The sequence below is a fragment of the Rhipicephalus sanguineus genome, chromosome 3, assembly GCF_013339695.2.
Source record: "Rhipicephalus sanguineus isolate Rsan-2018 chromosome 3, BIME_Rsan_1.4, whole genome shotgun sequence".
Lineage (NCBI taxonomy): Eukaryota > Metazoa > Arthropoda > Arachnida > Ixodida > Ixodidae > Rhipicephalus > Rhipicephalus sanguineus.
The window spans coordinates 91,283,539-91,310,780 of record NC_051178.1 but is presented as its reverse complement, the minus strand read 5'-3'; the positions used below and the strand labels follow the sequence as shown (position 1 = coordinate 91,310,780).

The window sequence follows — 27,242 nt, the reverse complement described above, 5'->3', positions numbered from 1 at the left end:
CTGAAATGGGTGCCGGTAGCGTCGGTGGTGGTGACAGCTTCATTGAAGCCGACAGCGTCAGACGGCTTAGGATACCGAAGATGGGGACCGACTTCGGATTCTGAACAGTCAGAACACCCAAAAGTGAGGGCGGAACACGTTTCGGTATCTGTATGACTCGAGAACAGATATCGCCACGCTGCAGGGCAATCTGGCTATGAAGGCGATATTTATTCACTATAACACGAATTGGTGCTCGCCTTCAGCGGTAGACAGACTTTTCTTCTTTCGTGAGTCTTGTGCTGAGGCTGAATCGACGCTGTTAGAAGACAGCCTATTTTAGATGCTCACACAGCAACCTTCTCAGCAAAGTAATCGTACGTGCAAAGTAAATGCATACTTTTTCTCAATTCGCTTGTGTTCATTAGTGATTCGAGTGATTTGCTTAAAGTGTGCTATTTCTAGCATAGCTTAGTTTGTTCGCCAAGTATGTCGATTTCGGTGTCCAATCCTTGTTACTGTTTCTGTGAAATAGCGTATTTTTATTGCCACTGATACTTGTTATTATGTCATTATTGCTAATTATGTACTTTGTCCACCCCCTCCCCTGCAATGTCTTAATGGAGCTGAGGGTACTGTAATAAGTAAATAAATGAACTGAATGTTTCGATGCGCTGTACTTTAATTACAACATTATGCTGCACTAATAAGTGTCTTTGCGTAGTATAAGCATCCTTCAAATAAAAAAGTATTCCAGTATCTGTATCGCTGTAACTGTATTCCGGAATACTTTTTTTCGTCTTATTGCAGAAGTATCTCCGAAATATCCCGTTACGTTAAAAGCAAATGTATCTCAGTATCTGTATTTTAGGCTTCCAGTTCATGTATTTCGATATCTGTATTCCGGAATACATTTCTGAGTATCTCTGCCCAGCCCTGTTCACTAGTCATGGGAAATCTTGCCTAAGGGCTGGCGTGTGTTGACTGATGCTTGCTAATGAATGCCAAAGAGCGCAGAATATGCAGCTCCTCGTTTAGTGCTTAGTATCACATCGATTCCTACATTGCCTGCTACCTGCCGGGTTTCCTTAACAGCCGTCATTTGTATTGTGTCTATTGCGGGTATGCTACTTTTGTTAATTATGGCGACATTCATCTTGCGCGCTAAGCATAATACCTGACGTGTATGCCAAAACAGCAAGGATCGACTAGAAAGCTTTGCAGATACAATCATTTGGTTTTCAGTACCGTATTTTCCCATAAACATTGAGAGAAAAATATTCGATGATTCAGTCAGAGAATTGGCGCAGGAATGCCTCAGAACGAATTCTCGTTATTCGGACGGGCCCACCTTTCACTTTTTTCAAGGTTTTCTTGAAAGCTAAGCCACAAGTGCAAGCGAGAGTGATCCGCGAAGCATACAACATTACAGAGAGCACGTCACAATATCATCGTATTAGCGAGTGCTTTTATAAAGCATACATTTTGTGGGGGGTAGTGAGGTTAGGGTGAAGGCAAATCCCATCGCCTCAGTTGTTATTGTTCTTCTCGCTATGTACGAAAGGAAGCTTGTGAAGCTATGCTAACAGGTCGCTTTCACTTATTCTACAATGCAGCCTAACAACGACCGCTCATGCAGGACCTTGCGTACACAAATGGCATATGGAAAGAATCATAGTAATATTAGGCACGCAGTTTATTTGTATCACCGTCGTCAGTGTTTTATGCTTTTTAATTATCCCTTCTGAAGGAGCTTCTCCATTCCGTGTGCGGTAGCCTTGGACACACCGCTTTGGACAACCCAGAGGACAAGCTTCTGAAACAGTTGCGCCAGGAAATACTCCTCGCTTTCCGGGTCAAGTTCGGCTTGAAGAGTGGTGAGAGCCTTCAAGGATTCTGCGACTGATTCTTCCTGCTCGGCGCTGAGTGCGGATCGCTTTCCCAGAAGGAGCTTTTCGATGACTTCGTAGCTCTTCTTGAACTCTGAATGTTCTTGCAGTGCGAGAAACAAGGCGATAGTAGTTAGCGTTTGGAGATCCGTTCGCGTCATTACGATAAAGCGTTCACTGCAGTATGAAAAAGCTTAACGTTGGGACAATTGAAAATACGTCAGGAATAAAATGCTGGCAAAATTGATTCAGTCATCACAAAAGCAATCCGTACAGATTGTTAACCAGCGGAACTCGCAGAACCTTACCTCAGTGTTCATCACTGGGTTAATTCCAACGGTTCATTGAAAGCTTTCTCAATTACCGGTTTGATCTGTCCAGAAATTTTATTGTTTGCCGCCCCTGTCTTCCCTTTTTCATTTTTGACGGACCAGTGGCGAGTATTGAGACTTGCCCTATTTTTCTAGCACGTAGGCGCTAAGAGTTATTGCGTACATGGGACGGATATATTTTGGTTTCGCCTAGCAAAAAGCTTTGTTCAACAATAAACAAGCAATGCTAATGGAGGACACAAGCATTCCTTGCCCGATATATAAAAGCAATACTACAGCGGTCACACTTTTAGACATATGACACTGCAGTGATACCACAGCGGTATCCATTAAGCCCTGAATTAGGCAAACCGACGATGACTGAATCGCCGGAATCAATACAGTTGGTGAGGAAACAGGAGGTCTTTTGCCGTCACTTTTAATGCTTGTGAATAAAGCACGTGGCACAGTCTGTATCAGCACGTAATCGCTGCTTATATGACATATGAATACATGCGGTCTTCAAAGACATATGAATACATGTCTTCGAACCAGCGGATGCATGCTGATACAGCATATGGCATCTCTCAGGCACATGTTGACAGACGACATTGCTTATGGTACTGAAGGAATGACTGTGATCGGAGCGCTGTTAAGAGTAGCTATATTTATAAAGAAATGGTCATGTAGTGTCACTACTTACCGTGCGATGCAGTCTGGCCATTGGTCACATCACCCGGACTTTGAACGTAGAAGGAAATGAACAGTAAAATCATCTTAGTTGCCCGATCATCCGCAAAAGATAGATATAAAACCTTACTCACATTGTCGCTGAGTCTGGACGGTGTAGATTGGCGCGAAAAGAACAAAATTAAAAAAGGTTAAGTGATTCTTCGACAACCGAATGAACAATTGCCAGGAATGCTACCATAAGTCCCGTTTTTAAAGAGTCCCTTTTCAGCATTTATAGTCATGGATTCTCGTTTGTCTACAAGTATTCTGGAAATTTTGTATGTAGTCCAATAAACTCAATTTGTAACAGAAAAAAATGCTTTGAATCGTAATGAGCCCCTCGATCAAAACGTAACCTTGTCAATCGTTTACATGGGGCTGATAGATATTTTTTTCGTGAGCTTTCGTGATAGTGACGCTCGCGGCTCCTAACATTTGACAGAAGATGAGGATGCATGAAACTGTTGGAGGACGCTCGAGCTTCGCCTTTAAGAGTAGAACGCGACAGCGTAATCGGGCCCTATTCGCATCGCCTTCTCAATCACTAGATGTGCTTCGCTTCTTGGTAGCCACCTCAACCATGCCTATGCAAAGGAACATCTGTGTGCCTGTAAAATTGGCCGTTTCAAACTATGCTAGAAAGCCTGCTGCAACTACATCGGCGAAGAGCCCACTACGACATAATTCTTCACTTTGAGAGTTGGCGAGGTACCCACTATGCGTTCGTAAAGCAACACGCGCACTTGTGAAGTTGCACACGTTGTTGATGCCGATGTTTATAATGATAATTAATTTCTCTTTGTGCTTTGTAGTTGTTGGGCCGTTATTCCGAGCACTCATTTCGCAAGTAAGGTGTTTTGACGCCTGGAGTGGTTCTACGTTTCTTCCGCGCAATATTACACGTGTTAATGACACTGTTCGCACTACATAACCTTCATATAGTGTTTTTTTTTTCTGAAGCAATTTGGAGCAGAGGCGTGGCTCTGTGGCAGAACACCTGCTTTCCACGCCGAAGTCCCGTCTTTGGTCACCACTCGAAGTGAAGATTTTTTATTATTCCTTTATTTACTTCAATCTGGAATTTTCGCTCACGGGCAACGCGGATTTTTCAATGACAACGCCGTCGACTCCAACAGCGGAATTTCTGCGAAACGAGCTATTTAACAACGACCGCGTTATAATGGAGAGAAAAAACAAACAAACAAGAACAACATTCAGGACTGCGGGGCACATTTTCTTCTTTCTCCGTTTATTTCCTGCTTCTCACTTTTCTGCGCATATTTGTTGACCTTTTTTAGTCATGATATTTGCCGTAATGCTAAAAACCGAAATATTCAGGAGCTCACTACCTGACCTGCCCGCATGGCAGCAGGTCAATGCAGTATCAATATGTAAACGCTCGGATTCATTTGTAAGATACCATAAAAATGTAGCAAGGCAACCCAGAAAGTATAAGACACATGAAAACAAATGCGTGTCAGATTGAAATTTAAGCATCAACTGTTCCACTTGTGTCACCATTCTATGAGAGCGGCGCTGGCTAACATTCCCAGGTTTACAAGCACAAAAAAAAAAAATACCCGACAATGTGGACGGGAGGACGAACGCTGCTGAAGCTCAGTCGGTAGAAGATCGGACGCGTTATGGGAAGGTTGCAAGATCAGTCCTTGTCGGCGGCGAGTAGTCTTATCGTCCACTTTCTTTCCTTACATTCGTATAAAAATTACCACGTTGCAGTTAAAATAATACAAATAGCGTCCCCTACACACCTTCGTTGGCCTCATGGATGGATGGTGGAACTTTATTAAATATAGTCCTCATTTTCGGATTTCATTAAAGAGACTGCCTACCGTCCTTCATCGCTTTTCTGTTTTGTACCGCAGTACAAAGCGTACCGTCTGAAGTGTCCAAACCTGCAGCGGTTTCTCTGGAAAGTGAGTAGAAGTTTTTAAAGCAGAATTTTTCGCTCCCCGTTCGATCCTCTTCCATTGGCGTGAAACATAACCTCAACACTGGTTGGTGCACGCTTTGACGATTGTAGTACCGGTAAAAATTGAAACCGAAAGCACATGTGATTTCTGAAGTATTACTTTATTTTCGCTGAACACTAATGTAACGAACGTAACATTCGTTTTCAGTGTGCTAGCGGTTAAATGAAGCAGTATTATACGATTACAGAACACTTGTTTTGCTGTAATCGCAGTCTATATGTTTATTTTAGCACTGCTGTCGCAATCCAAGCCAAGTTGATTCGTCAAAAAGAGACGATAAATGCGTGCCTTCACAGCGCCGCACATGTCAGACGTCTTAACAACAATACAGCGGCACAGTACGACTAGCGCGGACAGCCGCATGGCATAATGAGTTGAAGCAGACAAAATCGATGACGACACCGCATTGAGCGCCACCGGGCGCCGTTTTGGATGCGTGAGAAAAAAAAAGCAAAAAGTTACTCTCTGGCACAACCGAAAGCTGCCTCAAGTGCGTAAAATACAATTTCAAGTTATACATGTTTGTTTTTAAGCAAAATGAGTCTACCTGGGAGGATTTCGTGTCCCACCAGTAGATTGACCACATCGCTGTTGGGTGACGCTAGCGGTCATTCTTTCACAATGTTCAACATCGAAAGAAAAATACAATTTCTTCTTTGTGGGGCTAAAGCATGCTCGTTGCCGCCGATCTGACGAAGAATCTTCTCATTTTCGCCACAATCAGAAAATTTTTTCCAAGCAGTAGACGGTCCCTTTAAAGCACCCCTGGCACCAAAACAGAAACCTCGAGATGTTTGTGTTGCTTGACTTTCCTGTATACGGGGGCACTTGTGCCCGTTTATTAGTGGCGAACGTTGCCTTTAGGATATTTTAATTTGGTTTTAAAATAAGCGTGAGTGCTCATCTGAGTTGGCTGCACCTCGCGACATCGCACTGGTATGACGTAGCTGGAGCCCCCCCCCCCCTGACGTTCCACCAGTAAAGCAAGTATTGTGTACGTCACAGAAGCTTTCCGGGGGGCACACAATACCACGACTGGCACCCGGCGAGGGCTATTGTTCCTCCCCTCTCGCTCTGTTGCCGGACTGCTTTCGAGGTAGTTTTATTATACCGAGGCACCATACCGAGGCACGGCCAGTCTGGAGGCGCGCGCTCGCTCCTTCCTTTACGGCCTGCGCACGGGGGGCTGTTGCTACCTATGGCCGCAATTTCGTGGGGGCGCTCCGAGCCAACTGTCACTCCCGGCCGTTGCAGAGGCTAGCGCGCGCACGGAGTGCTCGGCTTCCGACTTAGCATGGCGCTTTCTGAAGTTACTCTATATGGTATTCGTGGTACCAATGCGATAGAAACATGGTAGCAAGTATATGTGATGACTCTGGTAAATTCCGCTTTACAGAAGTGGTGGCGCAGGCCGCTCATAAGCCCGCTTCTGTTGCTCGGCAAAGCGTCGACGCGGTTATAACACAGCCTTGTTTTTTTTTTTAGATTTCTGTAACTTCGATAATAAGTAAGAGGATGAACATTGCATTTGGTTGAGGAAACGGTTTATTCATGGTTTGGGAAATGTTTATTTCAAATGTATGTGCCGGCCGTCGCGGTACTTGAAAATAACAAAATTGCACATTTTTTGTTGGAGGCATCTTAATTCGTGCTTTAATATTGAAACAAATACTTCAAAAAAGTGAAAGTCACTGCATAGTGTGGACGGCCACGCTGCAGACGAAGAGGAAACATAAAAAAACTTTCAGAGAATCCTTTCAATGGGAAACAGAATGTTTTCCTTGGTACTACAACAATATGCGCATGGAGAAATGAAAAAAATCACTGCTGGTAAAACACTGTAGTGACGATCACAGTTTAAAGGAGTCAAGTCTGTCACAGCCTGATATGCTTCCGCGAGGGCTTGTGAATAAAACCGGAAGGCCTGTCATTCTGATCTGTTAACTTTTTTGTGTATTTTAATAAGAAGAATCCGGAGAAACTTTTTAGAAATAATATGAGCCAGCACTCTCGCGTGACTCTTGTCCACACCTTCCGGACAGTCCAGAAGTGGCGAATCTTCAAGGTATGGCTCAACAGTCAATTGCAGAGTCTCGAGGATTTTCGTTCGAGGAAGATATTTGACTGCTTTCTCGAAGAACGTCACAATTGTGTCCAGCATTGATAGTAACTCCGGCTTTGGGTAGTGTAGATCATAGGCTTCTTGCTGACGGAGATGATGGTACAAAGGACTGCTCGTTTTGTTTGTCGTCACTAGCATGGCGCATGTTTCGCAACCGACATCAGTGATGAGTTTGGCAATGTAACCATCTACATACACCAAGCCTGAATAGGCAACAGAGTTCGGTGGTTTGCGAGGAGGTTTTCGCAGAGCTTCAAGTTCCTCAATAACATCATCTTCTTCAATGTTTTCATCGCGAATGCCCATGTCTTTTGAAGGTAGCGCCTTTTCCTTGACAATGTGGGTCAAAGCAGCCGTGACGGCTCTTGCGTCTAGCGCGTCATTGCCCCCGCACATTGCCCTCAATTTTCCAAACAATGCCTCTATAGGATCACTGTTAAATTTCTTCATGAGCACAATGTTTACTCCTTTTCTCAGAAGAAATCGGACTGTCTCCACCGTGGACTTTGTGGGGAAAAGCAGGACAGTGTACGTCTCGTCTGTAAAGTTTCCAACGCCAGCGGCGACAGAACAATCCTGGATGCGCTTAATTTAGCCTGAAAATCCATTTTCCAGCCACAGCAATCTAAGCACACGGGCCTCAGGCATTTTCACCTCCATCGAATGTAAGGTGGTCGGGTCTTAAAAAATATTGTTGTTGCTAGTAGCGCTGCGTGTGCGTCTTCTATTGCCGAGTGCCGAGAAAGGTAGACTGTCCCCACACGCACCTGTACTTCCTTCACCGCTTTCTACAACCGAAAGAAGTAATTAGCACGAGAAATTGGCCGGGCACAGCTGGTTTACAACACGAAGCGCATGCGGCGAAACGCGCTTTGGGCGGTTGGCTCGCGACGCCCTCACGCGGAGCGCGCCGTCGTGACTGTATAGAAAAAGTTCCATTGTACTCCCGGCAGCTGCACAGGCCGTAAGGGAAGGAGCGAGCGCGCGCCTCTAGACCGGCCGTGACCGAGGCACCCACATCGTTTCAATCTCTACCGCGCGCGGGGCCCCGATTTGAAAACTGCGCTTTCAACGTCACCACAGCTTGAGTGCACATGATCTTTGGCGCTCCCCCGCATGGGGCGCGAGTTTCTTAAGGTTTTTAGGCGGGCGCCTTGAAGTGACGCTAAAATGGTCACAATTAACTACTCTAGCATTAGGTACTCGATGCGTTAGAGCATTTACGATTCAATTTAGGGATTACCAGACACAAAGCTACAAATTAGAGTAAAAAAAGTTCTAAAGAAAAATTTTGCTGTCAGGGGTCCTTTAATGTTGTGTCTATAAAAGAAAAACGAGGCCTTAAGTTCTACTCTTTTCGTTCGTTCTGTGAAAGTGTACGATTAACTCGGTGGACAGCTGCATCTTTTGGAAAAGTCGAAGCATTTTGCTCAAAATTTTATAGTTGCCAACAATTCTGAAAATAAAAGACAAAGGAAATGCCCTCCGGGCACACTCGTAATATAATGACATAATTAGGGCACACTCATGCAAAAGAGCATACACCCCCCCCCCCCTTCCGCGATACAGTTTTAATGCTAGGAAAATTCAACGTTGAGTAGTGTAATAGTTCTTGTTCCTGCCATTTACTGTAGAGTTACTGTGGTTTGCTCTTTGTATCCTAAAGCTAGATGTATGTACCCGAACACATTGGCGTTTATTCCTTCTGTAAAAAAAGAAGCGCGTTCGCAGCTCCTTGAGGCTTCGTTACATGGGAGAAACTCATCACTATGATGCCCGCCGTTAATCATGCCACGTGATTTACAATAAATACATAAGTAATAAAAATAACAAATAAATAAACGTGGCATGAGCAAGTGATGTGTCACTATCGCACAGACGCTGGATAAATTGAATATATGACGCATTCGCTGCAACACGTCCACACGATGAGGAGTCTTATTAAGCCTCTTCAGCGCAAGTAACTTCGATGCTACGTAGAATATAAGCTCATTCACGTTTGTTCGCTCGGCTGTGTTTACTTAGGCGATACGGTAGCCATAAAATAGAAAAGCAAATCTGTGCCACTCAGTTCAGGGGCATATCAGGTGACCGCCCCGAGTGAGACAAGTGTCCTATTTGCGTGTGAGTTGCTCCACCACAATACCACAGTTCCGCGCCGCCCATTTACTGTCTGTTTATGCACGCAAAGCTCTGTCGCCACGACATATAAGCATAGATTGTTGTGCGCTGAAGTTCGGCACTGAAAACTGATTTAACTGTCTCGGTGGAGCTCGTTAGGCAATTTTCAAATAGCCTTGCCGAGCACAATTTACCTCAGGGGTAAATGTATTAATAAACGCTGGAAGTAGACATAAATTTCGTCGAATAGTACGAATGCATATGAATACGAAAATAATAAAATAATACGAAAATAAATAAAATTTTGCTTACATGTTTAATCATGGATACCTATTTCCAACAATTAATTTCCAGACAGGTGATGCCAAGCACTCGCAAAATTGCCTATTTTTATAGACAAACTTGCAGGAAATGCATCAATTCAAGTTTATTCCATAGCTACAATTTACTTACAGGCGGCGGCGCAGAGTGCCAGAAGGACAATCACGAGACCTGTCTTCATGGTGGCTCGGCTGCAAGGATTAGAAGGTATACTGCTGAAGAAAGACTTACAAATTGACATCACTGCGGGTGCCTTTGGGCTTTTTGGTTGGCAACATAATACGAATCGATCAACTAAAGAGCATTACGGAAAAAGCCATTAAACCTGTTGCTTGCAGAGCATCGAAAACTTTTCTTGCTTGTCTCAAATTGCTTAAATGAATCAGGTAGAATACCTGAAATAAAGCTCTATGCATTTCTCAAAAAAAATTTTCTGTGATTGTGCAGAATAACATCTCATAACTAAATAACGTCTGAAAAAGGAGATAATTCTAGGCTTCGCCAAAATATCTCAAAAATGCAATCAATATTTAAGAGGTGATTCTTACCTGCACAGACTTTGGGATGAGCAGTCGGGAATGAGTGCCAGTTTAGGTGGGCGCCTTTTTTATAAGTGGCGTCGGGGTTTGGAAATGCCGCCGATAGCCATATTGGGGAATTACGTCGCGATCCCCAGTTCCGCGTGAAAGCTGAAGGCTGTCGCGACAATGGCACCACTTACCGCTGAACTATCTATGGAAGTTTCAGGAAAATGTTTATCATCGTTAATAGCTATCGAGCTCTTTTATGTAATCATTTGCACCTTCAGCGTAGCAGACACGACGGAACGATAACATAATGAAGTGCCATCATAGGACTTATCGCGTAATACATACAGAGACGTGCACGGAAACTGATAAAAGAGTGCAATGTCGAGAGAAGTGCGGGCTTTATCGAGCAAGGATATCATGTGCTGGCGTCTTAAAATGCATTGCATCTTAAAATGCAATGCCGAACTGGGAACTAATTGACAAAGCACCACACATTAAAAAAAAGGTGTCACAGATGCCAACAAAAAATCTGTGAGTAAAACATTGCTGACTAGTGGCATGATAACGATGTTCATACATCCTAAATACTTAAGTTTAACCGCACGCTGCCTCTAGCTCTCGCTCTTCCAATTCCATCAAATGCAGACCTAATGAATGCTACTTCATGTAGAACGGCTTATGCCCGTATGCCCGTCAAACTACTTTATGTAAAAGCTTATGCCTGTCATTCATCACGCTACATCGTACTTCTACGTTTTTCAAGTCTTCCCTTCGCTGGCGCTTAGCTTCGGCAACCCTTGCTTGAACATCGCGGTGGGCTCGGCGACGACATGCCCGTTCTCGCGTCAGCTCTCGCTGATGCTCACTTCGGGTGGCTTCTTCATCGGGAGAACGAAAAACGTTCGCCATTCTCAAAGCGCGAACTCCTGGACAGTGACACTGACACGCTATTTTACACTACACTGCGCCTCACCGTCACCCCATGTTGGGGCGTTTCTGGAAGGTTCACCCCTCGACATTTTCCGCCCTCGCCCTCGCGTATCTCAGCGCGCCCTAGCCTCTCGCAGCACGCTCGCGCCTCTCGGAGCATGCGCTCGCCTCTCGGAGCACGGCGCAGCCCTCCCCTTCCTAGCGAGCATGCCTCTCGCCACACTGCAAGGCCAAAGGCGACATGATCAGTTCTACGCCGACCCCGGACACGAAAGCCTCGAATAGAAGAGCTATACAGCAGATATAAGCTATACAGCATATATAAGACATAGAGGTCTTGGGCTTATGGACGTCAGACTCTGGAGTTTTCTAGATGTGTGGCGTCACCTGCCGGATAAGTATTATGTAGTGCATAGACCGACTCTCTCGCACAGTTTGCTATGAGACGAGGTGCAACTAGCGAGTGCGAAACAACGATTGAGCTTAATATCGCGTGTGTTTGCGCACTTAGCACTCAGAACGAGAGCTGTGAATTGCTCTCCGCTAGTCAGACGCGCCACCGAGCCGTCGTGAGGTACTTGCTGGATCACTCGCCTGAACGACGGCGAAAACAGCAGCAGACGAGAGCCCTCCGCACGCTACGAAGAAACTCCGCAAAAGACGCACTGTTGCGTTGTGAATTGCCACGGACGTAAACGACTGAATAACAACGTTCAGTTTTACCGATTTCCATAGTTGTCGTACGAAGAAGAAAGGCGAGAGCGCTGGATACGGGCCGTTGCGAGCGTGTTGGGTAAGCGAAGTACCCGCGTTCTCCCCAGCTGGTGGCATGAATGTGTGGCTCTGCTGTTGTTTTGCGTAGCCCTGATGCAAAACCATGGTAACCTTGACTATGAAGCTCAGCAGAGGCTCTGACCGCGGTGCTTGTCGTGTAACACGAAGTGAGCAGCTAGAGGCAGACTGGAGACGCGTGATACGCACAGCGCGACGAGTTGGTCGTCACAACACAGCATCGCGGACGTATGTACGTTTTGAAGGCTCAGAGTTCTGGTTCTAACTAGCTGATACCACGTGCGTCATACAAGTAAATCGCAGAATGTTGGTCGTGACCCCATTCAGGTTTGTTTCGCCCGTGTCCTCCGCGGTTGCCGTAGCTATCTCGGAGGCCACGGTTTTGCCTTTGGTTGTACCCCGCGAAAGTGGACACGCACGTATGCCCATTTGCAGTACATACAAACGGAAGACGACCATCAAGAGACCATTTGAGGATGCGTAATAAAACACTCGAATGCACAGGAAGCGAGAGATGAACTAAGGGAGAATGCAACTGAAAAGGCGAAAATCGCCGGAGCCATTCGCCCCTGATGAACCGAGTGTTGTACCACTGATCGTAAGATGCATAGCTAAGTAAATTGATCGTGTATGTAGGTACTTTATCGCTGTGGCATACGTATATACCCGATTTTAACGCATTTAGGCTCTAGAGAACGGGTGTCGGAGGGCTTGCCTCGAACTCGGTGTCGTGTGATGCTCGCTTGTACTTGCGAGTTGCAGCGCGCGGGAATAACTAAAACTTATTTTGCATTGTACTCGCAGTTCGCTTTGATCAGCTTCCTTTGCTTCTGAAGCGTGGATTCGCGGAAGAAGCTTTCCAGGTCCTTGATTTTCAGGAAACCGCGCCTCGACACCAACGAAAGAGGAGGGTTACATTGCGGCCTATGCACATTCGCTGCGGGCGCCTCTCTTTGCACTACCCAGTTAGTGCCAGGGCTACGATGAGGGCGCTGGTGGCGGTGTTTTTCGCAGCGCCGCCTGGGCAGAGTCTGACGTGTATTCACGGACACTTTGGCTGCAATTTAAGTGGTGTGTAATGCAAGAAAGTTCACGTACATATAAATGCACATATAAATTTACGTTGGAAGAAGTCCGAGTCCTCAAAAGGGTCCCTATGCCCGACACCACGGCCTTTCTCACTGATAACTGAGGTAGTGGTCTTTCGCTCAAAACTACATTTGTTTATTTCTTAGCAACAGGCTCTTTGCAGACGTAAATAGAAAGTAGTTCTCGTTTGGGAATGGAAAATGTAAAATTTATTTTACTTCTCTAGAAAATATAGCCAAAATATTGAAGAATACAGAGAATTAGATCAGCCGGAAATGAACACTTTTCTAAGAGATGGAAAACAAGTGCTTTGTGGCCAGTAATAAACTGTAGGAATTTCCAGTGTTCTCGGTGGACGCTTCAATTCTGAGAGTATGCCCAAACAGCAGTAGCACTTCGGCGAAAGTGTTGGACTGCCAAGCTGGCGGGCGCTAGTGGGCTTCGCGGCAGCCGCATCCGCCTTCCAGTGAGGGCGAAATGCAAGAACACCTGTCTGCTATATATAAGGGCACGCTAAAAAATCCCTGATGGTTAGAAATATGCCTGAGTCCCCTGATACGGCGTGACTCATAATTAAAACCGCATTTTAGTACACAAAACGTCGCACGGTTCGTTATGCATTTACCTAAGACGACTCGAAGGCTAAAGTCGTCTTATTCTTTTTCTTCTAAGTCGATGTATTGATCCCCCCGCTGAAAACGTTCTGCACCTAACGTGGTATTGCACCGGCCCCAGGATCGGAAACATTGAAGCTTGCAGCACCTTACGTGATTTTCAAGTGCCTCCGGGATCGGCCCACTTTTTACCAATTGACGTAATGCAATGACGTCATCATGTGACTTCACTTTATGTAACACTATCGTGATGTCACAAATTCCGCTGATCGTGACATCATGATGACGACAATTGTCGCCTTTTATGAAGCATCTAATGCTTCGCCTTAATCTTGATACGCCTATTATATTAACGCGAAGCAGCTTCGATTACCTCACAAGTGCCCCCGGCATTGCAGGTGTGACAGAAAAAAAAGAAAAAAAATAATATTAATAATAATACTCCCGCCTCACACGAATGCAAAAGAACTGCGGCCCTTGATGGTGCGCCGGTCATATCGGCATTTATGTGCGCCGTCTTCCAATAAGTGATTGTCGTTCGATGGTGTGCTTTTCGGCGATCAGCCTTATCTCATACGGCAATGTTACGTTCTATCGCGGTTATCGATTCGACTTGCCATTTCACTTTGCCACATTCCATTGTTGTCTGGATATGAACGCATGAGAGTCGTTGTTGCATGTAGCAATTGGAGTGTTGCCATGCGAAGCACGTGGATGATAGCCAAATATCGAAGAGCAGAGTCAATCCTTGTCTCATCTCTGCTTCGTGGTCTCTCCTGGTTGACGTTGAATTTTTCATCGTATAAATAACGATTTGTTGTCTGCAAATGTCCAAAGCCATCACTTTGTTGTTTGCTATGCCAATGTTGCGCAAACAAAAATTTCATCACTTCTGTTTCAAAGCTATGACGCTAATTGATGCCCTGCGTTTCGTTCCTTTCCGTTCAAATGCTGCACGTCTGGTTTTCGCCGAATTTATTGCCTGATAGATAACAGGTTCTTTCCTCCGAACGGTATGTTCCAACTAGGCTCAACCAAAGTTTTATTAAGGTTGTATTTACAATGAAAATAAGGAATCTGGACGGAACGCTTTATCCCGCGCATATATGCAACTTTTAGGGCGTTCTCGCTCATTTTGCGAAATGGGTTTGAGCAATTTGACCACCAGTTCTTCCGCACGCAGGAACTGACGAAAGAAAGCGTCTAGAATCGTACTTCACCGTGAATTGCAACGCGGAACGCCATAAGGCAGGATAACCAACCAGGTAGTGGGTAGAAGCAATTAGAAGGCTCGAACACACAGTTTTATTCTTTGAATTCTTCCAGTTTTTCGCTTGCAACGGGCGATCAACAAGGCAACACTGTGTACAGCCAACAGAGCTACGCCTGGTAACGCTGTACGCAAGCGTTCCTTTTGCTATCAATAAACCAGTGTTCTTGTGTCCACCACCGTGTGCAGACGCTTTCTACAAGACGCTCGATACATGGTGTCAGAAGTGGGACGCCACGATGACTGAACTACGCCCGCCCGAGCCACTGCAATTAGGCGACAACGCAGCGGCGTCCTGGCAGACATTGAAGCAACGCATCGAGCTGTACCTGATAGCTACGGAGCCCATCAAACCACGCAGTAAGGAGCAGAAAGCTGCAATTTTTTTGCACGTCGCCGGTCAAGAAGCAATTGATGTGTTCAATACCCTGAACCTGACGCCGGAGGAAGCTAAAGACTACGACGCTTTGGTTAAAGCGTTTGAAGCCTACTGCTTGCCCAAGTGTAATGAGACTTACGAACGCTATGTGTTTCGCTCGCGTCGTCAGGCACACGGAGATCCATTCGAACAGTTCTTTCGGGATTTGCAGCTCAAAGCAAGAACGTGCAACTTTGGTGATTTACGAGACTCCATGCTGAGGGACCAAATCGTGTATGGCATTTCTAGCGCTTCCCTGCGTGAAAACCTTCTTCGCAAGAAGGACCTGACCCTCGTCACAGCAGTGGAATACTGCAAGGCTGAGGAACTTGCTGAATCGCAAAATAAAGCGTGGGCTGAGGAAAACAAGATTGAACCTGTTTCAAGAACGCCACTTAAGAAGGGACGAAAAAAATCACAGCATATCCACGGAGTGAATGATGATGAGTGGGCGAAGCTGCGGAGGTTCATCGGTAAACCATGAATCTTCCGTGAATTCTGCCCAGTACATCATCACCGACGTGAGATCGGGCGCGTTTATACTAAAGGTTCGATGAGTTATGACGACTTGCAGCTCACTTTAATTTTACATGTACGCTGTGAATTTTCATTGTTTAGAAAACCATTGCTTTAGAAAACATCTGGCGTCTTTCGTTAAGCAGCTGGCGTCTTTTCGTTTTGCTTTAGAAACATCTGGCGTTCTTTCGTTTTGCTTTTACAAAACATCTGGCGTCTTTCGTTGGTTTATTTCATCAATCAACGGCGTTTTGAACAAAATTTTTATTGTTTAATCACGCACAGGAGAAATCTCACCAGGCACTACCTTGGAGGTAAAGAATGGCTGCTAATGGGAATGAGAGACAGAAGAAGTTGGCTTTTAGCTAACGCTGCGAATTTTTTATTGTTCAACAACGCACAGGAAAAATCTCCCACCGGCACCACATTGGAGGTCAAAGCGTAAGACTGGTTACGCACTACGACTACGACTACGAGGGACGAACGGGTGCCGCCTTAAGGAGCTTCGCCCCTAAAAAATGCCGGTACTGCAACTTGTCACACGCGCCAAGAAAGTGTCCGGCGTACGGCAAAATATGCAACAACTGCATGAAGCCTAATCACTTCGCCGCCTGCTGTACGAGCAACCGAGCAGCTGTTGATGACGTGGTCGATGGAGTGGAGAGTGACGGTGACTTCGACGTTCTGGAGATCAGGACAACGGAAAGCAAGCGTGGTCACGAAAGTCGCGATTGGGTTGTAACAACGAACATTGAAGGAAAGCAGGTGCAGCTGAAGGTCGACACCGGAGCGCAGGCCAACTTGCTGCCGCGTTCGCTGTTCAACAGGCTCGGTACTAAACAGCAGCCGTACCCCACGAGGAGCATCTTGCGTCATTATGGGGGTGGTGAAATACCACAGTGTGGAAAGGTTCGCCTCGCCGTGCAGTTAGACAAGCGACACGTTCTGCTGGAGTTCTTCATAGTAAAGAAGAAGCAAGGAATTTTGGGCCTCGAGGCTAGTGAGCAACTTGGTCTGGTCAACAGAGTCAACGCGGTGGACAACAGCGACGGTTACGCAAGCCTAAAGCAGACATATCCAAGACTATTCACCGGCATTGGAAGGACGCGGCACGAGTACAAAATGGTGCTTCGAGAGGACGCTGTCCCCGTAGTACAGCCAACCCGGCGCGTGCCTTACGCACTCATAAAGCCACTCAAGAAAGAGCTCGACCGGATGTGTGCCGCGAACATCATTGAGAAAGTGGAAGAGCCGTCGGACTGGGTAAGTCCCTTGGTTATCGTGAGGAAGAAAAATGGAGACTAAGAGTTTGCATGGACCCGCGGGCAATTAACAGGGCAGTGAAAAGAGAACCCTTTCAGTTGCCATGCCGGGAAGAAATCGAGGGTGAGCTAGGGCAAGCAAAGTTTTTCAGCAGACTTGATGCAAACAGCGGTTTTCATCAAATTCCTTTAGATAGAAAGACTTCAGAAATCTGCACATTCAGCCCGTTCGGTCGTTATCGGTATCTCCGATTACCGTTCGGTATTTCATCTGCACCCGAAGTTTTCCAGCGTACCATGAGCCAGATATTCGATGACCTCCCAGGAACGCATGGGTACATCGACGACGTGCTTGTGTGGGGTTCTAGCAAAAAGGAACACGATGAACGCCTGCACAAAGCGCTAGCAAGGGCACAGGCTGAGGGCCTTACCTTGAATGCGGAAAAGTGCAGTTTCGGACAAACTTAAATCACTTTCTTGGGCGATAAAATTAGCTCCAAAGGTATTGAGCCTAATCCCGACCTGATAAAGTGCATCTTAAACCAACCTGCGCCAAAGACCAAGAAAGACTTCCAGCGCTTCCTTGGAGCAGTTAACTATTTTGGAAAGTACTTGCCACTGTTGTCAGCCCACACTGAGGCCTTGCGCAGCCTAATCAGGAACGATACAATTTTCGAGTGGACGCAGGTTCACCAGCGTGAGTGGGAACAACTCAAGATGATGCTGACGAAAGCGCCAGTCTTGGCTGTTTTTAATTCCGAGCTTCCCACGAAACTGTCGACGGACGCGTCTGCGTTTGCACTCGGAGCGGTCCTTTTCCAACAACATGGACGCGATTGGCGTCCCGTCGGATACGCGTCGCGAGCACTCACAGAAACCGAGCGAAGGTATGCTCAAATAGAAAAAGAGGCATTAGGCATAACATTTGGCTGTGAAAAGTTTAACGATTATGTCACTGGAAGACATATTGCTATCGAAAACACAGTCCATTGTTGGCGATTTCAAAGAAAGAAATAGGTGACATGCCACCGCGTCTGCAGCGACTATTTCTTCGGCTGCTGAAATATGAATTTGATTTGCAGTATGTTCCAGGCAGCAAATTAGTTGTTGCTGACACCTTGTCAAGAATCCCAGCCCAGGAACACCCAGGCAAGGGCACAACAGATGTTGAAATTCATGCTGTTGGCGTCCTTAATTCAAGTGTGGGTGCAGCCACCCTCTCCCGTCTGCAGGCAGCAACGGCCAGTGATGAAACGCTGCAAGATGTCATTTCGAGATTGCGGTCGTCAATCCCAGTAGAGGGTGAGCTAAAGTCCTCCACAGCAGAGCTTACTGTAGTCAACGGAATACTGCTAAAGGGAACCAAAGTAGTGGTACCTGCAAGCATGCGAACGGAGATGCTGAGACGAGTGCACCAAGGGCATCTCGGGTTAGGGAAATGCAAATCGAGGGCCCGTAAGTTGATGTATTGGCCAGGAATGGCAGCAGATATTGCCAATTTTATTGACAGGTGTGACGTCTGTAAGGAGTTTGGTTATCGGCAACCTGACGAGCCCCTTCTTCAGCGCGCCGTCCCTGACTTGCCGTGGGCTAGAGTTGGTGCAGATCTTTTCCAGCATGCTGGAAAGAATTTCTTGGTTGTCTACGACGCCTACTCTAATTTTCCTGAAGTCGAACAGCTACAGGAGACCTCAGCAACAGCTGTCATTCAGAAACTACTTCAGATCTTTGCAAGGCACGGGTTACCATTAGAAGTTTGTAGTGATGGCGGCCCTCAGTTCGCGTCAAAAGAGTTCAAAGATTTTGCGGCTCGATATGACTTCAAACATACAATTTCAAGTCCGCATTTTCCCAGATCCAATGGACTCGCCGAGAAGGGCGCCCAAGTGGTCAAGCGGATTCTGGACAAAACGGAGAGGAGTAAAGAGAATTTCTATTTAGGTCTTCTAAACTACAGGGTGTGTCCTCTTGAGGATGGTCGGTCGCCAGCAGAGCTGCTGATGGGACGAAGTCTCAGAACGCTGCTTCCAGATTACTCAGTGTCACCCCCAAGGCCCGTGCAAAAACATGTGCAAACAAAGACCCCAAGAAGGTCACTTGCTCTATTACAGAAGGGAGACGTCGTCCGCGTTCTCAATGATGGTAGATGGAAAAAAAAAGCACAAGTCCAAGATCTCGTGGCGCCAAGGTCGTACACCGTTCTGACAGAAGATGGCCGGGTTTTCCGTCGAAATAGACAACACCTCCGCAAAACGCCAGAAGCGTTCTGTCGATTATCCCATTACAACGCCGACGACAGCGACGACACCTCCGATTCATCTACAAGTGGAGCCATACCGCACGGGCCAGAATCTCCGCAGGCTACGCAGGACCGACCGCCAGCCGGCACATCAGGCTTACCGAACAGTGACGATTTCTACCGACGATCCACCAGACCACAAAGACCACCACCTCGCCTGGCCTACACTCACGGATTCCAGCAGAGTGAAACAGCCTAGGAGAGAGGACAGTTACCGACCGGCGTTAAATGTCTTCTGTATTTTCAGTGTTTTTTCTGTGATTCGCCTTCAAAGAAAGGAGGATGTAACGGGCGATGAACAAGGCAACACTGTGTACAACCAACAGAGCAACGCCTGGCAACGCTGTACGCAAGCGTTCCTTTTGCTATCAATAAACCAGTGTTCTTGTGTCCACCACCGTGTGCAGACGCTTTCTACAAGACGCTCGATACAGTGGACAACACGGATTTTCGCTCAAACCAAAGCCACAGACGCCGGTCCCGGCACCGCATTTTCTGTGACACGGGCTTTTTAACCTTGTCGCGTGAAAATTTGTAATATACCTTGGTAACAGTAACTGGAGTAGTGCGATACTGTTGAGCATCAGTAAAAGATGCTGGTTTGGGATCATTGCACAAAGACACTTTATTGGCGAGGTGTCTGGTTCTAGAGAGCATCGGTTTCACTTGTTCGATGCGCATACTGAGGTCGAACTTGGTGTCTTTTACGGTTTCTTTTGGAAACATTGACCTCGTTCAAGATCAATGTACAGCACGTATGATTATCTATGCTATCCCTACAACAGCATGAATTCCAAGTCCTATTCTAGTAGGTCAAGGGCGTAGTTATCTCGTCAATAGCGCACACACCGACCTTATACACAAAATGTGTGTCTTAGCAAGATCTTGCTCATATGCTCAGAAGTTATGACGCCAGTGTCCCACCATAATGCATTGTTCAGATTTACGACAAGTACCAGTCACGGTCCATTCTATTTTAAAATATAGAGGCAGTGAGCAGGAACTATTCCGTAAAAAAATCCGCAGATCCCACGACTCATAGGACCCGGTTTCATGCGAAGCAGTCGGCGAGTAATTGGCTGTGCTGCATTTTTTTGGCTTTGAGCCAAGCGTTACGAGGTGGATCGACGCATTTTTCTAAGTGTAAAAGCTACCTGCACATCACGGTATTACCAGTAACGCCTACTGCACCGGTATATAAAGGCTAACTTATGATCTGATACTCGCGTTAGGGCACAGAGGTCAGTATTATCGAAACGAAGTGCACGCTACGGTGTGATGATAGGAATAGTATTCGTTACCGCATGCCTCCGGGTTCGAGCAACGCTTAAATGTAGCTTCCTGAATCAATGGAATACAAATGCAATTTTTATTAGACTGCTATAAAAGCGGAGCCAAAACTGGAACTAAAATTAACGTTAACCCGACATGACGCCTCTATCATAGGTGCACATATGTAATGTTTATTGTTTTGTTATGAAATTGGATATGCAGCACTGCAACCACACTTGACGTTACACCCACATTATGCCTACATAGGGCCTTTTTCCAAAGCGGTTTCAAGACCTGGCGTGACTGTGGTAGAATACCTGACTGCCACGCCGAACGCTTGGGTTTGATTCCTGCTGAGATCCTCGTTTTTATTCTTTACATCCGTCAGGTCAACTCATCTAGGTGAACTTATCGTCAACGACATCAGCCGACGTCGGTTTTTCTTATTACTCTCGCATTAAAGTACCAATGTCAGTTCTCGGCGATGCTGGATTCATATAGGCTGTCAATCACCTGTGGCTACCCGCATACCTTGCCGCGTAATATACGAGTATGTGCCACACGTGTCTGTAGGAAAGGGTTACCCCAGCCCGAGAGGAAGTTTCGTCAAGCCCTCTTACCTTCCCATACCAGTTTGGGTCTACACAGAGTTAAGACGGCGATCACGAGAGCACCCAGACGTAGGCGGCTAGATATATAGATATGTAGATAGAAACGCTGAAAGTGTCTTTGGTTGGCTACGAATTGCTTCGCATCTAAAAGACGCATTTAAACATTTAAGCACTGCCCCGGCTATGTGGTAGAATGCATGATTGCCACGCCGACCGCCTCGGTTTGATTCCGGCTCAAAACCGGATTCTTATTATTCGCGTCCATTTGAATATTTCACTCAACGAGAACCCCGATTTTTCACACACAGCCAACGCCGCCGACGTTGACACCAACACCGTATTTTATGTGACACGGGTTCCTTTACGCTATCGCGACAATAGGGTTTCTGTTGGCTCAGAAAAGTGATCAGTGTCTTTCCGTAATACAGTGAATACTTCTATGATGACGGAAAGTGTGTCTTGTAGGTTAGGCCTCCGAGTATTCTCTGAAAGTTTTTTTAGGGGCGAAGCTCCTTATGCCGTGAGTCTGTCCTTCCTCCGTTTGTTCGCTTGTTTGTAGTAGCTACCTCTAGTTCGCGAGAAGCGCGCGTTCTGGTATGCAGTAGGGGAAGAAGACGACGTTGACGAGTGAGACTCTCGTGCGTGTTCGCCTGTGTGGCTTTCTTTCTTCTTTACTACGTCTCGTGTTTTCAACGACGCCCGAAGACAACATGTCAAGCTTGTAGACGATGTGAAAAGGGACCCCACACTTACTGCGGTGGACGTTATCTGTCATACCGAGACGTGGAACGCCAAAAGACCGTATATCAAAGGATACGTTCCAGTCGTGTGCATCGATGATGCAGAGCGTCCTGCAGGTGGTGTGGCCGTATACGTCAAACAAACAGAAAAGGCACAAAATCTGAAACTACTACTAACGACACAGAGCCGCAACTGTGAATATGCTGCCATCAATTTTGATGGATGCATCATCATGACCATGATGATGCACCCAATTGTCGAGTGGGATTATCAAGAGATTTATTGACACGGCATTGTGTAATTATGACAAGTACAAGAATAGACCATTTGTGTTAGTTGGTGAACTGAATGTCGATATTACCGAAAAGAACAATGAGTGGTTAATACAACACATGGCAGCCAAACATGCTCTCACGTGCACGTCCTTTGATCATATGAAACCAACGACCATCCGAGGGACGTGTAGAGACCTGGTATTTTCAAATTTCCAATTGCAACCCGTACAGGGACCGCTATCCCTTCATTTCACGGACCATAAAGCCGTGATAATGAAGGGACAACGCAAGCGAAGCATAACGTAATTAGGAAAAATAAATGTTTGATGTTTGTAATATACACACAGTGTTTCTCACTCTTTATATGATGATTGATGGGGCGTTACACAGAAGATTCACGGTTTACCGATGATTCCCTCCGGAGCTTCGCCCCACTCATCATCATTCACCACGTGGATATGCTGTGATTTTTGTGGTTTTGCTCTATTGTATTGCATATTGCCTCTCCATTGAGATGCACCTTGCAAAGAGCAGAGTAATAATGAGATCTGTGCCACTTTTCATTTCTTTCTGTATCTCACTGGCCAGCCAAACGATATTTGACCTAATGTGATACGAGTGTTTTATTCCTCTTTGTTGTATATATATATATATATATATATATATATATATATATATATATATATTGTGATGACAAAGAACAACACTGGGGTCCGGACGCGCGGGGAGCTGATCGAGGCAGAGGAAGAAGAGGTGCAGATTAGAACAGCTGGCCCAGGATCGGGCGTTGTCTCTGTCTGGTTCATCAAGATATCTATCTATCTATCTATCTATATATATATATATATATATATATATATATATATATATATATATATATACATATATGTATATATACAACAAAAAAGAACGGATTTACATGCCACACTGATGGTCATCTCGCGGCCGTTTCGCTAGTTTGCTACAGACCAAAACTCGTATGGCCTGACATGACGGCATGACTAATATATATGGGAGATCGTGATATGCATGTCATTTAAAGCAAGACATACATGCTTTGCTCATGGTGCGCTTGCAGCCGTTGCGCATGCTTAACTTGTACCAAATATGGTATTGTGTCATGAGACTGTATGACAAAATGCAGGTAGTAACATGAAAAACCATGACACGCGTGTCATGTAGGGCACAATATACTTGACATGCTTATGGTGCGCTCGCGGCCGTTTCGTTAATCTGATATGTATCAAAATGGGTGAGGTGTGACGTGAGTCTACAGAGAACATAAATTAGAGTTGGTAGCATGAAAATGATGATATGCATGCCATGTACGCTATGATTTACAAGCCACGTTCTTGGTGCATTCGCGGCTATTTCGTTAGTTCTGATGTATAACGAAATTTCCTTGGCGGGACAAGAGTCTATGACGAACACTCTTGATAAACGACAGGTCGTAAGTTGCAAATCATGACATGTATGTCACGTACGGCTTGATTTACATGACACCTTCTTGGGGCACTAGCGGTCATTTCGTTAAATAGATATATACTAAACTGGTATGGCATAAAATGACTGTATGAAGAAGACAACTTACAGGTGTGACATAGAAATAATTTTATGCATGTAACATACGGCACGATTTACGTGCCTTGCTCATTGTGCGCTCGTGTCATGAATACCATGATTCGACTCGAAAACAAACAACGCGATGTATGCAGCTCCTGGCCGACTGCTTCGCATTACATCGAGTGCCACAATGCGTGGGACCTACCGACGTTCTCTTGTTCCTCTCGGCATTTACGAAGTCGGCTTGTCAATGTATGTTGATAGGTGTATCTTACTAAATGAAGATAATGACACATGAAAAAAATTGTAGTAGGTGTGGGTACGCCGTTTATCTGTATCACCATTGTCAATGTGGATAACTTTTCAATTATCCCTTTTTGATGGCCTCCTCCACTCCATATGCGGTAGCCTTGGACACACCGCTTTGAATAAGCCAGAGGAAAGCCTTTTGAAACAGTTGCGCCAGGAAATACTCCTCACTGTCCGGGTCAAGGTTGGTCTGCAGAGTGATGAGATCCTTCAAGGATTCTGCGACTGATTCTTCCTGCTCGTCGGTCAGTGCAGATTGCTTTCCCAGAAGGAGCTTCTTGAACACTTCATAGCTCTTCTTGAACGCTGAAAGCTCTTGAAGTGAGACAAACAAGGCGACAGAAGTTAGCGCTTGGAGAGCCGTTCGCGTCGTTACGATGAAGCGTTCGCTGCAGTATGAAAGAGCTTAACGTTGGTATTATTAAATACAAGTAAGGAATGAAATGCTGGCAAAATTGAATGAGTCCTCACCCAAGCAATCTGTTCAGATGGTTAACCACCGAAGCTTCCCAGTGCTACCCCTGTGGTCATCACTGGGTTAATTCCACCGGTTCATTAATATCTTTCTAAATTACGCGTTCTATCTTTCCAGAAATCTTAATGTTTGCGCCCGTCTTCCTTTCTTCATTTTTGTTGAACCAGTGGCGGGTAGTGGAAGTTGCTCAATTTCTGTGGCCTATACGCATTAGGAGTTATTAGATTGCGTGCATAGGACGGACACACTTTAGTTTCGCTTAGCAAAAAGCTTCGCTGAAAAGTGGACAAGGAATGCTTATGGAGGTCAAAAAACATTCCCTGCCGGATATGTATAAGCAACAATGCAGTGGTCACACTTTTAGATACTGTAGAAGGATTGAAAGGTGGGCTAGGTGGTTACAGTACTTGAACATTTTGATATAGCGCAACGACCACGACGACGATGGTTCCTTTTTCTTCGTCCTCGTCGTCGTTGCGCTGATTCAAGAATGTTCAAATAATTTAGAATATATGAGACTGCAGTATATCATTCAGCCGTGATTGAGGGAAACCGACAAGGTCTCGATCACATGAACTGATACAGAGTGTTAATGCGGGCTTGATGGTACATAGTGAACTTCAGAAAAACAGCGCTGAGACGGGACATAGGTCCTGTCGCTCGGTCTTGTCGCCTCTTTCTATGTCTCGTCTTAGCGCTGTTTTTCCGAAGTTCAGTCTCAATCACAGGAGTCAATATAGTTGGTGAGTGTTCAATAGGCCGCTCGGCACAGCTTTTAATGCCTGTGGATAAAGTATCCACACAGATCATATATCTCCGAAACAGCGAATAAATGCTGATGCAGCCTATAGCATCTATCTGAGGACATTGCTTATGGTACCGCAGAGATGGTGGAGATCAAAGCGCTGTTAAAAGTAGCGATTTTTATACTAAAAAGTCGTGTAAAGCCACAGCTTACCGTTTGATGCAGCCTGGCTATTGGTCGCTTCAGCAGGACTTTGGACATAGACAGAGAGAGAGATAGGGAGAAATTAGATTAGTTTCCCGATCATTCGCAAAAAATGAAAATAGACCTAAAACCGTACTCACATTGCAGCTGCGTCTGGACGCCGTAGGGTAGCATGATAAAAAAAAAATGAAGAAAGGTTAGGCAAGTGATTGAGCGCCAACCAAATAAGAAGCAATGCTTCTACAAAGACCACTTTAATAGTGTTGCTTTTTCAGTATTTATACTCAGGGATCGTCGTCTGTAAAGAAGTATTTTAAAATATTTGTGTATGTACTAATAAACTCAATCTGTAACTGAAAAAAAAATGCTTTGAATCATAATGAGCCATTGGAACAAATTGAAACGTAATAAGTCTTTTATATTGCGGTAGTATACATTTATTCCTGCGTTTTTACAGCGAAAGCTGTTATGAGATCATTTCAACGGCCGTTTTTGGTGGCGTAGTTGTCCATCGCCGCCGCCGCCGCCGGTGTCCGTAACCACTATCGCTCGAAATAAGAAAAAAAACGAAATAAGAAAAAATTTCCAGGATGGAACAGGGTTCGAACCTGGGCCCTCCGCGTGGGAGCCCAGTGTTGTACCTCAGGGCCATGCAGGTGCTTGGAACTGCCTTGCAAAACGACGCTATACAGGCCTCATGTCCAGAAGGAACCCCATTAACATATGTAATTTAGTGTGGTAGAAGAGTGAAATAACAACCACGCACCACACAACGCGAATTCTGTAACCAGGCGTCACACAATGCGAATTGAGCAACGACCCACTCAAGGGGCTCTGCAATAATTCTTCATCGTCATCAGGCACAACACCAACAAAGTGCGCATGATGCCTTACATGTTTTTAGCGGGTACCACGGCTCTCCTTCGAATGACGAAAAATGGCATAGTGGCTGCTGCCCTACTTCAGAGAAATTATGATTTATAGCGTAGTGGGTTCCTCGCAAGTGTACTTGCATTGGTTGCCAAGGAAGTCCATGAGGCCATCATCCATTTCCTCAGGGTCTCAACAAAGTTCTTCCCCCTCCCTCTGGCTCTCTTTCTCACGTCAATATATGTTATATTGCATGGTGGGAGAGTTAAATAGCGACCGGGCGTCACACAATGCGAATTACGTAACTGCATGGTGAGCCGTTTAAAGCTTCCAACCCATTACAAAGGGCTGAGTCACAATTCTTCATCGTCATCAGTCGTCACGTAAAGAAAGTGCACATAATGCCTTACATATGTGTAGCTGGAACCTCGCTTCTGCGCACAATGACGAATAATGGCGTTGTATGTGCCTCCCAATTTCACAAATATTGTGATTTATGGCGTAGTGGGGACCTTGCTAGTGTACTTGTATTAGTAGCCCCAAGAGAGTTTACAACGGGCTCTAGAAATGCTGCTCTTCCAGCTTTCGCTGTGACTGTGCTGCGCTTTCCGCGCAGGCATGGCATTTTTTTCTAATGCGGACTCTCGCGGCTCCTCTTTTTATGGATGCTATTTTTAAGGATGCAGACAAAATTAAGTAAATAAAGGAGAAATATTTTAGAAATTGCGGGGCACATTCTCTTCGTTTATTTCATGCTTCTCACTTATCTGCATGTGCGTTCGCATAATTTATGGATGGTATTTGCCGCAATCTAAAATACGAAAATTTGCTGGGGCTCACTACCTGAACTGCCCTCTTGGCAGCAGTTTCAGGGAGAATGAATATGGAAATGCTCAGATGTAGTTATGAGAGACCATAAAAAGATAGATACGCTACGCAGAATGTACAAGGCACATTAAATCATCTGTGTGCCACATAGGAATTTAAGCAT

General features: G+C 45.6%; 1 protein-coding gene across 1 annotated transcript; it reads left to right on the top strand.

Moving 5' to 3' along the window:
* The first annotated feature begins 14,930 nt into the window (after positions 1–14,930).
* Positions 14,931–19,385, top strand: LOC119385676 (uncharacterized). Its single transcript, XM_037653074.2, has 4 exons — positions 14,931–15,460; positions 16,126–16,888; positions 17,970–18,189; positions 18,721–19,385. The coding sequence occupies exons 1-4, from the start codon at positions 14,931–14,933 to the stop codon at positions 19,383–19,385; spliced, it is 2,178 nt and encodes a 725-aa protein (XP_037509002.2).
* The last annotated feature ends 7,857 nt before the right edge of the window (positions 19,386–27,242 follow it).

Bases quoted from the DNA above. Each gene is read 5' to 3' on its own strand.
- LOC119385676 (XM_037653074.2), top strand. From the start codon at position 14,931: ATGACTGAACTACGCCCGCCCGAGCCACTGCAATTAGGCGACAACGCA. The intron at 15,461-16,125 runs GTGGGCTGAGGA...TGCCGCCTTAAG, and splicing joins GCTGAATCGCAAAATAAAGC to GAGCTTCGCCCCTAAAAAAT. The intron at 18,190-18,720 runs GTGAGCTAAAGT...TCAAACATACAA, and splicing joins GTCGTCAATCCCAGTAGAGG to TTTCAAGTCCGCATTTTCCC.